General features: G+C 36.0%; 1 protein-coding gene across 7 annotated transcripts; it reads right to left on the reverse strand.

The window, feature by feature from the left end:
* Positions 1–610: 610 nt before the first annotated feature.
* Positions 611–10,192, reverse strand: LOC105333069 (mucin-21). Of its 7 annotated transcripts, none has more exons than XM_066068401.1 (19): positions 9,936–10,192; positions 9,378–9,488; positions 9,039–9,173; positions 8,850–8,900; positions 8,619–8,726; positions 8,076–8,225; positions 6,837–6,914; positions 6,254–6,319; positions 5,752–6,099; positions 5,434–5,475; positions 4,596–5,303; positions 3,981–4,004; positions 3,542–3,778; positions 3,331–3,408; positions 2,634–2,861; positions 1,699–1,767; positions 1,276–1,398; positions 868–1,002; positions 611–749 (listed from the first exon to the last, which is right to left on the reverse strand). In XM_066068401.1, the coding sequence occupies exons 1-19, from the start codon at positions 10,039–10,041 to the stop codon at positions 703–705; spliced, it is 2,844 nt and encodes a 947-aa protein (XP_065924473.1). In that variant the 5' UTR covers positions 10,042–10,192; the 3' UTR covers positions 611–702. The 7 variants fall into 7 exon arrangements, with proteins under 7 accessions (XP_065924473.1, XP_034329263.2, XP_034329261.2 ...); XM_034473372.2 differs by having other exon boundaries at positions 2,634–2,840; positions 3,542–3,787; XM_034473370.2 differs by having other exon boundaries at positions 3,542–3,787.
* Between the last annotated feature and the right edge of the window lie 1,046 nt (positions 10,193–11,238).

An 11,238-nucleotide genomic window follows, 5' to 3' on the forward strand; every position in this document is an offset into this window, starting at 1 on the left:
TTGCAGCGGTGTTTTTTTTTCAAGGTTGAACATTTTTCACTTTTCGCTGCTCCATGACGGCAGGAGATCTTTTTTTTAAGCCAATTTCAATACGGACAACGTATCTTTATAAACGATTTCTGTTTAAGTAAACATTATATCCCATCATATTTTGATACAGAGAATATCAACACAATACGTTTAAATATTATTTGGCCTCAGGCCCAATTTTCAGAAATATTACTTTGATAATACATGGTTTATTGATTGCATAACACAATATTTGACCTTGTGCTGTGACCTCATGTTTGCAGTTTAAAATTTGGAATTTGTTAGATATAAGGAATTTATTTAATTTTTTTTTACCTCAGATTGATGAATTTTATTTCTTAAAATTTTGTCGACCAATTTTTGTAATAATATGACGTAAAGTAAAAAAGCTGTAGCAAAAGTCTTCGTATCTTTGATTGGCCCTCGTAATTTCATAATGCCACAAACACGTTTTTTTTAGTAAAATAATGTAGGAGCTCTTTTAACACAATGTATCTGCAGATTTCCTTCTATATACAAACAGTTTATTTTAAATGATTCTGATTAATCTATTAAATACATAATGAAAACACCACGCAAATAAGTTTTGTCGGTTTTTATTATCATGGGATGAACAGGTAATTAATTTAAATTCAGACTGCAGCTTACAGACTAATTGATGGGGAACCGCTGCTATGATGATGGTGAGGGCGATGGCGTAAGAGGTAAATGATCAAAGTCTACAAGAGAAGAGAAAAGACAGCTTTACATACTGATAAATGAACAAATAATCATTAACCAAATTGAAATATGTTTGTAGTCTAAAGCTCGTATAATAATGTTATCTCATCAACATACCTCCTGTGCAAATTTTGCAGAACTTTCTGCAGTTCTTATTCCTGAATAGTCGGTACAAGTTGTTGTCACATAAATCTGTCTGGTACTCGTCACAGTTTGGAAGGACATCCACACATGGTATAGTGGTCGTCATAACTTTGAAACAAAAATAAAAGCTCACAAATCAAATACCTAATATTTGTGAAAAATCAGCCATGATTAAAAGTATAGCATAGATTTGAATATCAAGATAACATAAATATACAAGTTCTGTTTTGTGGTTTAGGGGTTTTGTTTGTTTGTTTGTTTGTTTTGTTTTGTTAATTGTTTTTTGTTGTTGTTTTTTTTTGACAATTTTACTGTTGTTGTGGTACTTATACCTCAGCTAGTTATGATTGTTTAGAACTTAAATTTTTCAAATTATTTTACCTGTGCAGTATCCACAATACGCGCGGCAGTTTTGTTTGGCCCATGGAGCATAAATACCATCCCTATCACATACTCGGGAGTAGTTATACAAGATGCATTGGATTTCTGGGTTGTCCTCACACTCTGTTCATCGAAAAAAATATGCAATACAATAAGAAGTCGAAAATCCCATCCCTTAAATAGTAAAAACAGATATGTCAATATATAATACTATTTAGTATGTTCCCTTTGTTTTAGAAAAATATACTGTATAAATACATTATGTAAGTTAGCTTACTACAACAAGACATACTTTTCATAACGTAAGATTTGAATGTTTTGTAAAATTGTTGGTATCAATCCACAGATTACGAATCTGCCTACGGCTTTTGTCATATTTACTTCAGTAGTAGTATATATAAGAACACTGTGGCTCTCACTCACTCGACGTGTCCACGGTGAAGGAGTTAGTAGCGCCGGGGTCTGGTACGTTAGATGCGTTGGTTTCAACAACTTCATACAAATATAAATATATTATATATAATAAACTTACATATTTATAATTAAAATAACATTTCATTTCAATTCCATTTTTTGCGCGCGCCAAATTATGTAATAAAGTCTGTTAATTTAGCTTCTATAAAATAATATAATTCAAGTGGACCTGCTTTTGTGGATCATCTAAACGGACTGTATTGTATCGTTACCTAAAATCATTATACTGGGGCAATCTTATTAATTTTCCTATGATATGAATTATTTTGTTGGACAAACAAGGATAAATATGCGTGATCTTATTTATTTTATAATAAAAAATGAATGGAATTATGCTTATTGTAAAAATTAAAGCAAGATGGCCATTTTAGAATTTCAAACAACATAATCCTATCAACCAAAAGCCTCTATCGAAAATATGATATAACTCCAAAGATTAAGAACCTGTAGTGTGTAAGAATATACTGAATATAACTATCATCCATGTATAACTCTTGGACGCCTCTTTACAATGGGAATGTCTTAGGATCACTTATGGGAGGAGGAAGTTGTGCATAAAGGTAATAATCATATGAAACCTTTGGCCTCTATTGAACATTTTTCAAACAAGTAATTAAGTGTTAATGTTTTGTATTTTAAAAAAATGAACATTGACGGAAAATCTGATGAGTAAGGTTTTAAGTAGTATGAAAGAGTCAAGCGTAAACCAAATTACTTCCTCACAATTTCGAGGGATCAAAATGCAAAGATAAAAGACATTTGTTATTTGTCGGGAAATAAATTCGTGAGATACTTTGTGCCTACGTGCACGATGCACGTTAATATTGGTCAACTAGTTAAGTGACAATCTACTTTGTATTGAGGAAAACCAATAAGAAAAAGACCTTTGGTAGGAGTCGCGATTTCAGTAGTGGATTTATGTCCGATTCCATGATTGGTGTGGTCCTTTGTTGGATGCTTTGTTGGTATATTTGGGGTTGTTGTAATAGGAACTGCACCTGACCCAGTCACAACAGGCCCGCTGGCCTCTTTGGTTGGTACGTTGTCTGTGGCAGACCCTGTGGGCGCTTTTGTTGGTACATCCACTCCCCCTGAAGTCACGACAGGTTCGGCTGTAATGTGGTTTTATTATATACAACTATAGATGTGTGTCATGTCAACTGTAAAAGTCGATCTTAAAAATGTAATTTAAAAGTAGCAAAACTTTAATCGCCTTTACTTAAATACTTACAGTCTTGATGTGTCGTTTGTAATAATAATTCCAAAACAAACACAATGAATTTGCAAATATAAAGCAGGATGATAAAGTAGCATGCTAATGCAAATAATTAGCAAAGCTTTCCTTAATACTTTAGAATGCATCAGCAGCATTTGCGAATATACCATCAAACAAGTATAAGCTATTGACACCCAAAAATACTCACAATATTTCTATCCTCAAAGATGATTACAAAAAGCCTCTTCACTTATTTAAAGGTGTAATAATTAATAAAACTTGTGATAGTCAATCGTAGTAACTCCTGCAGCGATCCAATCACAATATTGGTGAATTACCTGCGTGGATTTGATCATGTGATTTACCTGTTGTGACTCCGCTTCCACCATCACTTGTGACACCGGTCGTGACTCCACTTCCGTTATCACCTGTGACATCGGTAACTACAAAGTATAAAATACCCATAATACATTAGAATGGTCTTCATTATCGTTTTCAAATAATTACGTTCAAATTTAAACTCTTTATGTCTTTAAAATATGTTTGTCCCACAAATATAAGGACAAAATGACGTACCGGTTCCAGGTTTGACTGGCACTTTCATAGGAGTGGTGCTTCCGGGGCTCTTTGTAGGTACTTGTATTGATGTGCCAGTGCCAGAAACAGCGTCAGTCACTGATCCTGAAGAGGATGTGGATTGTGAGCCATTGTCCATTGTTGGGGCCATTGTTGGCTGTGTTACTTCTGACGTATTGGTGTTTCCTGTACCGGGATCTTCTGTAGTCATAGTTCCCGCGTCAGTGGTATTAGTACCTGACATAGCTTGGATAAATAGAAATCAAAGCAATGGGCAAAAGCAAAAAGCGATCAGCTTATGAAGCTTTAATCAACGCTTAGATTGCCAATTATTAGCATGAAAGCAATCCACAAACCGTTTCGCACAACTTTACTAAGCCTTTGATAAACAAAAGGTGGTATGCTTCTTCTGATTTTTTAAGCACATGCCGTAACTTACCTGAGGTAGTGCCGCCAGTCGTTACTACAATATGAAGAGTTATATTTATCAAAGACATTCGCCATGCCGCAAAAGCCTGGTAATAATATAAAATTCACCAGCAACAAAAGTCTGGTTTTTAAGTAGACAGACAAAGCGTAATATTGTCTAAAATGTCTACACATTTTTTTAGAAAACTACAAGAGAGATAAAACTGATAATGTTTAAATGTGTTACATGTATTTGTGAAATAGAGGAATGTTGTATTACATATATCGTTCTAGTATGTTAATTCAAAAGTTCATGAACAATGATTTTACAATCTTCCCATTCAGCATTTATCAAGATTACTACATGTACAATCATTATTGATACCAATATTGTTCGCATTCATCTAATAAGCTATATTTTCCCGAAAATGACATTAATACCGATATGGTATTCGGTGCACGGCGGGTGTGACCGGTCAGCAGAGGATGCTTACTCCTCCATGGCACCTGATCCTACCTCTATATTTTTAGAGGCCCGTGTTGCTCTGCTTTCAATTTGTATTTCGTTTTATGAATTTTTGAGTTGGTTGACACCTTGTTATTGTCATTTTTTCATGTACGACTATTAAAATTATTAGTTGTGTACCTTGTCCGCATGTATCAGGTCCAGAACCGCAGGGAACAGGCACGGCAGAGGTGTTGGTTTTGGAAACGTTTTCAGTTGTTCCGGAAACATTCTCAGTTGTGTTAACATTTCCAGCTCCAGAGGTTGTTACTTCTACACTGGCCGTGGGCGTACCAGAGCCATTGTCAGGGGTGGTGGAGTTGTCTGATCCAGATCCGTTGTTATCTGTGACAGGTGCAGCGGATGATGGAGCTTTAGTAGGTACCCCGGGCGTTTGGTCTGTGATGTTTACACCTGGTGTCATGTCAGTGACAGATGCACCGGAAGTTGTCATATTTGAATCAGTACCATTATCTGTAACGACTTCCCCTGATGTTGTCATGTCGACGCTTGGTGTACTGTTACCGTCTACTGGTTCAGCAGTGGTCATGTTTGTGTCCACTGGTGCCTCTGTAGTTACAGATCCAGATCCGTTATCAGGAGTTGTAGAGTTGTTATCTGTATTTGTTCCATTTCCAGACGTTCCAGAGCCATTGTCGGTTGTTTGGGATGGAGATTCGGTTGTGGTTTCATTTCCTGTCATAGATGGCACTGTGGTGTTGGTTACTTCATCTGTTGAGTTATCCGTACTGGGTGCCGGTGCCTCTGTAGTTGCCTGTGGCGTCTGTGTTGTGACTGCTTCAGTGGTAGGTTTGGGTTTTTCTGTTGGTTTTTCTGTTACCCAGTGGCCTGTCAAAGAACGTGCATGCATTTAGTATGTTATTCTTAGTTCAGTGAATTAAACCTTACTCATTGAGAAACAGAGAGACAGACATAGAGAGAGAGAGAATGAGAGTATATCAATATAGGTATGAATTACACTCTTGGGATGGTTGATCTATTCCCCCGTGCTGCATATTTGCTGTGGAAAGAAAAATAGATATTCATCAGATTACTTAGATATCTAACAAATGTTTTAGAATATTTTCATTTAGGCCGAAAATGTTTCAATGTGTCCATTTTCTGCTTTCAGATTTTTTGATAAATTGATTCCCTTAAACAAATCGTCGCATTATTTTTAGATTAATATGTCACAATAGCAACAAGATGTTTTCTGTTAAAAAACAATCCAAACTGAAAAACATAGTCGGGACTTCTTTAGAGATAAAATTGAAAAACAAATTCATTAAATACTTACACTCTGGAGCAGATCCAGGAACGAGAAGATTGTTGCACTCCTTCTTGGGTTTCTCTGTTGTAGTGGTGGTAGGTGCTTGAGTGGTGGTAGTTGTAGTGGTTGGTTCTGGAGTGGTAGTGGTAGGCTCCTCAGTGGTGGTAGTTGGTTCTTCGGTGGTTGTTTGAGCCTCGGTGGTAGTAGTTGGTTCCTCTGTAGTGGTGGTTGGCGCCTCTGTGGTGGTAGTGGTTGTAGTTGGAGCCTCGGTGGTGGTGGTGGTGGTAGGTGGGGCTGTTGTGTGTGGTTCGAACGGTACAGGTCCGCCATGATTAGCACTGCTACCAGGTGGCTGGGGGGCTTGGCGCTTGACGGCTAACAAAAACAATTCGAAATATTCATATGTTCAAGTCGTAAAACTTACACTTGTAAAATTTTAGACCATAATTATGGTCTACAAATGTTATATTTACCATCCCCGAATAACATCTTAGTTACCCTCCCTGAAATTTATATAGTTCATACTAACGAACAACTTCTCGTTTGCTTGGAGCATATGTCATTCCTGGAACCGGCGTAGGGATAGTGATGAAACCTAATATACATATTGATTTCATTAACTATGAGAAAATACAGGAAAGATAATAGCAAGAATCATTGAAGTGTATACGAAAGATTACGATATGAATGGTCTTGTAGGGAAGCAATGAAGAAGTAGAGAGGCCAAGAAATTACAAAAATCTTTTTTATTTTCTACTTGATCATGAAAACAAACAGGACTGGTATGCGGACAGGAGGGAGATAAAAGAGGTCAAAAATTGTAATCAAAGCACGGTTTAAAAGATTTATTCCAATAATAAACGAAATCAAGCAACACAGGTTTAAAAACACAAACATGAACATTGTATGATAAAATGATAAATCAAAGAAGACTCATTTTGTAAGGTTTGCAACAATTAGCAATGGTTGGACAAGTCTTCTCCCATTGGAAGTCAACCTTAGAACAGGACAACAAAACACCGACACTGCACAACAGCAAAAAACATTTCTGTTTCTGCAAACATTGAAAGCAAAATGATTTAATCATGAAATGGCGTCCATGCCCCTTCTACCTCCGGGAAGCATTGGGGCTAATGGCATAGCTGGTGTCGGCATGGCCATGGCTGGGGTGGGGGCTCCGCCTGTAGCACCTGTAAAATATACCCCCATAAAATAGGTCGATTTCATTCAAATGACTTTAATTTTTTTAACATGTGTTGATCCATATTAATATTGCACTCAATTAAACTAAACTAAATTAAATTAAACGCTGTTAAATGAAATATATTGATTACAGTTTCAACACATAGTTTGTTTACTGCCAATATCTATTGATGAAAAGGGTGTTTTTTACCAAACCTATGCGTAACTCTAAAATATCTGATTGTATCTACAATACAATCTGTGACGTGAATGGGGTTCAAATCTTAAGGCCTTTTAAACCCCCCCCCCCCCCCCCCCCCCCCCAAATTTCACCGATTTGTGAGTTTTCGTGGACTACTGGTCAAGTTTCAATCAGATCTCGTAATATTTTGTAAGAAATTGGGATTTTTAAAACCCTTTTCTATTAGGTTTTAATGCTTTTCGTAAAATCATTAAGAAAACAAATAATATTTACTAAGTTGACTTTACGACCCTACCTGTTATTACATAACTGACAGAGCCGCTTAATCTATGGTGACGTCTTTCCATACAGTATTTTCGTACATTACGTCATCAAATGTTTGGATCTAGACCACTTTGATTGTTTAGAAAGTATTTCGAATGCGACAAAATTCCCGAGGAATTGTTTTCAGATTTAAAAGTTATTATAAAATATCCAACACAAAGCATTGAAAGTTCTACATTCTGTCTTAAAATATTAAATGATAATTAAAATTTAAACGGACACGATTTATATTTAACTTTTTCAAAAAAGTTATTATGAAATGTAGACTTAGTTTTTTTGCGTAATAAAACATAATCCACCCAACACGTGCATGAAGTTTACATCTAATTTTACTATTTCTAGTACACGTTAATTCAACAGTCGAATGCAAAATTTTAAACAATCCCAAGTTCTTTTTATACCCACTATTCATTTAGGTTTTCGAGATGACATCTATTTGCTAAGTTTCAAGGTAAACATACGGCATTTTCTTTTTCTTTTTTTGAGTGGTCATTTATCGAATAGCACATATTTTGTTTACAATCTACTGGAAAAATTGCTCTTTAAAAATATGAATAGGCGATTCTGACGCGCAAAATTCCTTTAAGATTGTTATATTTCTGGCAATATATTTTGAATTTCAAGAAAAAAATCAGCAAAATACCTTGTCCGGCTGCAGGGGTGCAGAATTTACAATGGGCACGGCAGTTGTCCTCAGCCCACGGGCGATAGGATGGGCTAGTACAGGACTCTTTGGAGTACTGATTACAGTTCGGGATCTTATCGATACACGGCGGCGATGGCGTAGGTAACCCTACAAACACAAAAAAAAAATCCAAAAACTATAAGGAAAAACTGGCTAGAACTACCAATCAAACAATGAAAACAGGTGGTTACTACGAGAAGAAGGGGTCATTTTGTTATTCTGAAAGGTATATTTTGACATTAAACTTCTTATTTTATTTGAATTACAGTCCTTTGTAGACCCCTTTCGCTCACTTTACAACAATTTCGAACTGAAAAGTAGCTACACGTATCTAACATGAATATATCAAATGCAATGCAAAACAAAACAATAGAGAATCCGGGGTTATTGTACATGTTCAAAACAAACTTTCAAATTCTACATACATGTGTCATATTCCCTCCATTTATTTTCACATCTTTCAAAATTAAAAAAAAAAGAAAATAAACCAATAAAACTTACCAACACAGAATTTACACGTATTCATACAGTTATCTTCTGCCCAAGGTTTGTATGTTGTACATGCGGCCTGTCCATAGTCCTTGCAATTATCCAGTTTATCAACACAACCTGAACGAAATATTACAAGCATTAATTAATGACATATGCAACTTCACAATATTACTTTAAAAGACTCGAAATTTGAATTTGATTGATAAAATATTTGTATGTAATTTCAGAAATTAATCTTACGTGCAGGGGGGATGGTGGTGGTTTGAGAATCAACATTTATGAGCTGATCCGCTGAAGCAAGAAATACGATATAAATGTTATTACAGTACTTTATAACATAACACAATACTCTCTCTCTCTCTCTCTCTCTCTCTCTCTCTCTCTCTCTCTCTCTCTCTCTCTCTCTCTCTCTCTCTCTCTGAAACCTACCGGTACATTGTCTGCAGAAGTAACGGCAATTTTCAAGAACCCAAGGTGCATATTTTGGGTCGGTACAGATTTGCTGTCCGTATTGCTTACAATCACTTCTCGTATCCAGACAAGGTGCGGGGGTGGTTGGCGGTCCTACAAACAAAACAGTTTAACAGGTATATTGCTTAGAACCGATTGTCATTTCTTGATTTTTTAAAAACAAAATCTAAGATTACTGCAGTATTTATTATCAGTCACCAATACTAAATCTTATTAAGAAATAAACGTGTATAAATGTGTTTATGTCGTAATAGAAGATCGGATACTAGAACGGATAAAATTGCGATTGTTTCTTACCCTGGCAAAATCCACAGTAAAGTGGGCAATAATCACGTGCCCATTCTTCATACGGCGCAACACAAGAAGTCTTTCCGAACGCCGGACAATTGTCTAGCTTGTCCTTGCAAACTGTGGAAGAAAAGGAACAAAGTCAAGAAATTTTTCAATACACGACAAACAACAAAATATCATATGACACTTTCCAACACCCTCATACGTAATGAAATAAAATGTTTCAACTTTATAAGTGTGCAACATATCTGTTATTGAAAAAAATGAATTATGGACATCTACGAACAAAACAAAACAAAAAATCGTAACTGTGAACCGTGCTTCTTTATCCTTCCTCTTCTTAAAAAAAGTCGCGATTGTTGACAAAGAAATCAAAATTTGATCATCTTCTTGGTGCAGTCCGCCATGTTGTTAGTTCTTCGGAATATCCTATTTAGCTTGTGATCACCATTGACGTGTTCGGTGTGTTTCCTTGAAAAATCCGCGAGGACCAACTCAATTTTCCTATCAATCCCCTGAAGTTTATCTCTTTGAAATAAATGGTATTGAAAGGATTATTCTTACCAGAGATTTGGGCTGGCGCCGGGGCATTTGTTCCAAATTGAAGACTAAACTGTGCGTTCACACATCCCGCCAAAATGGCGCTAGTTAATATAACATAGAAATGCATAATTTGTTCTAAATGTGAGCTAAAAAAACTGCCAGTGCTATTCCCCGCGGTCCTACGGCAGCTAATGAACGAAGGGGAGAGTCTCTGAGTACCGTGGGCGATAAGATAAGAACACCTGTTAAGTTCTCCTATTGCATTCTGGGACCTTCTATCGTTGGGTTTATTCTGAACAGTTCTCGCCTATGGTCCCCTCTTTTATACAAATCCAGTCAAGAGTCAATGTACTTGAATTACCCATATTTTCTCACTGCGCCAATTTTTTTTCGATTGGCACAGTGATGACGTAAATATTGGTCTGTTGGTTAGCACGACACTAGAACTGGTCTCAATAGTAAAGTACTAATTGAACCTTTACAACAGATCTTGTTTATACACAAGTACCGTGTACATGACATGATAAGAGACAGGTACATGAACTCAAACGTATTTCAAACAAATAATGCGCAGGCTTCAAGTCACAACAACACTTAACCGAAGTCTGATTACAAAAGTAAGTAAGTGCACAGAGAAACTCATTGGTTTATTTTTGAAGATTCAAAAATCATGCTTTACAGTATGTTGTCTACAAGGGTAAAAAGAATCAATCTTATTTTATAATCTTTATTGTAATATGATCTAATTTCACTATCAAGAGTATACGTTGTCGAGTCGGGCATGTTTGCTACATGTAGAATCATTATACACTTGGAAAAATTATTATGGAATAATTTTTAAGAATGGTCGTTTTTGCAACGGCAAAGACTTAAACACTTTAATTCATTCTCTGAATGCTGCTAATAAGTATTATAGCTTTGTAGTGGTCACTAATTTGTCGAACGTTCTATGCAAATGCCCTCGTCACCAAATTTGGTACAGCAACATCCGTTATAGGAACCATTCAATCAGACAAGGATTTTGTTCAATGCATTGTATCTTAGAGCTTCGTTTTCCGTTTTTAGGGATTATAGGTTTATGCCGGTTAAAAAAGACCCATTTCATGTACTCTTACAAGAATGTTGGATAAAATTTTATGTTGACTGGTACAATGTTATAACAGTTAGTGTTGCCTGTTCTATTTGTTTGTATACAGTCATAATGCATTTCTCTGAATTTTGAGTTATTACCGGCGGTATAATGTAAAAAAGTTTATATGATATGCTATACCATGTGAACTAACTATGGTGTGTTTAGGTACAATGTCAACTCTCCCTTTCAGGC

This window comes from Magallana gigas, chromosome 8, assembly GCF_963853765.1.
Source record: "Magallana gigas chromosome 8, xbMagGiga1.1, whole genome shotgun sequence".
Classification (NCBI taxonomy): domain Eukaryota; kingdom Metazoa; phylum Mollusca; class Bivalvia; order Ostreida; family Ostreidae; genus Magallana; species Magallana gigas.

Coding starts and splice junctions, on each gene's coding strand:
- LOC105333069 (XM_034473370.2), bottom strand. CDS start 10,041: ATGCATTTCTATGTTATATTAACTAGCGCCATTTTGGCGGGATGTGTG. Junction 8,727..8,849: donor CACCACCATCCCCCCTGCAC/GTAAGATTAATT, acceptor TATTTCGTTCAG/GTTGTGTTGATAAACTGGAT. Junction 5,304..5,433: donor AGATCAACCATCCCAAGAGT/GTAATTCATACC, acceptor GTTCTTTGACAG/GCCACTGGGTAACAGAAAAA.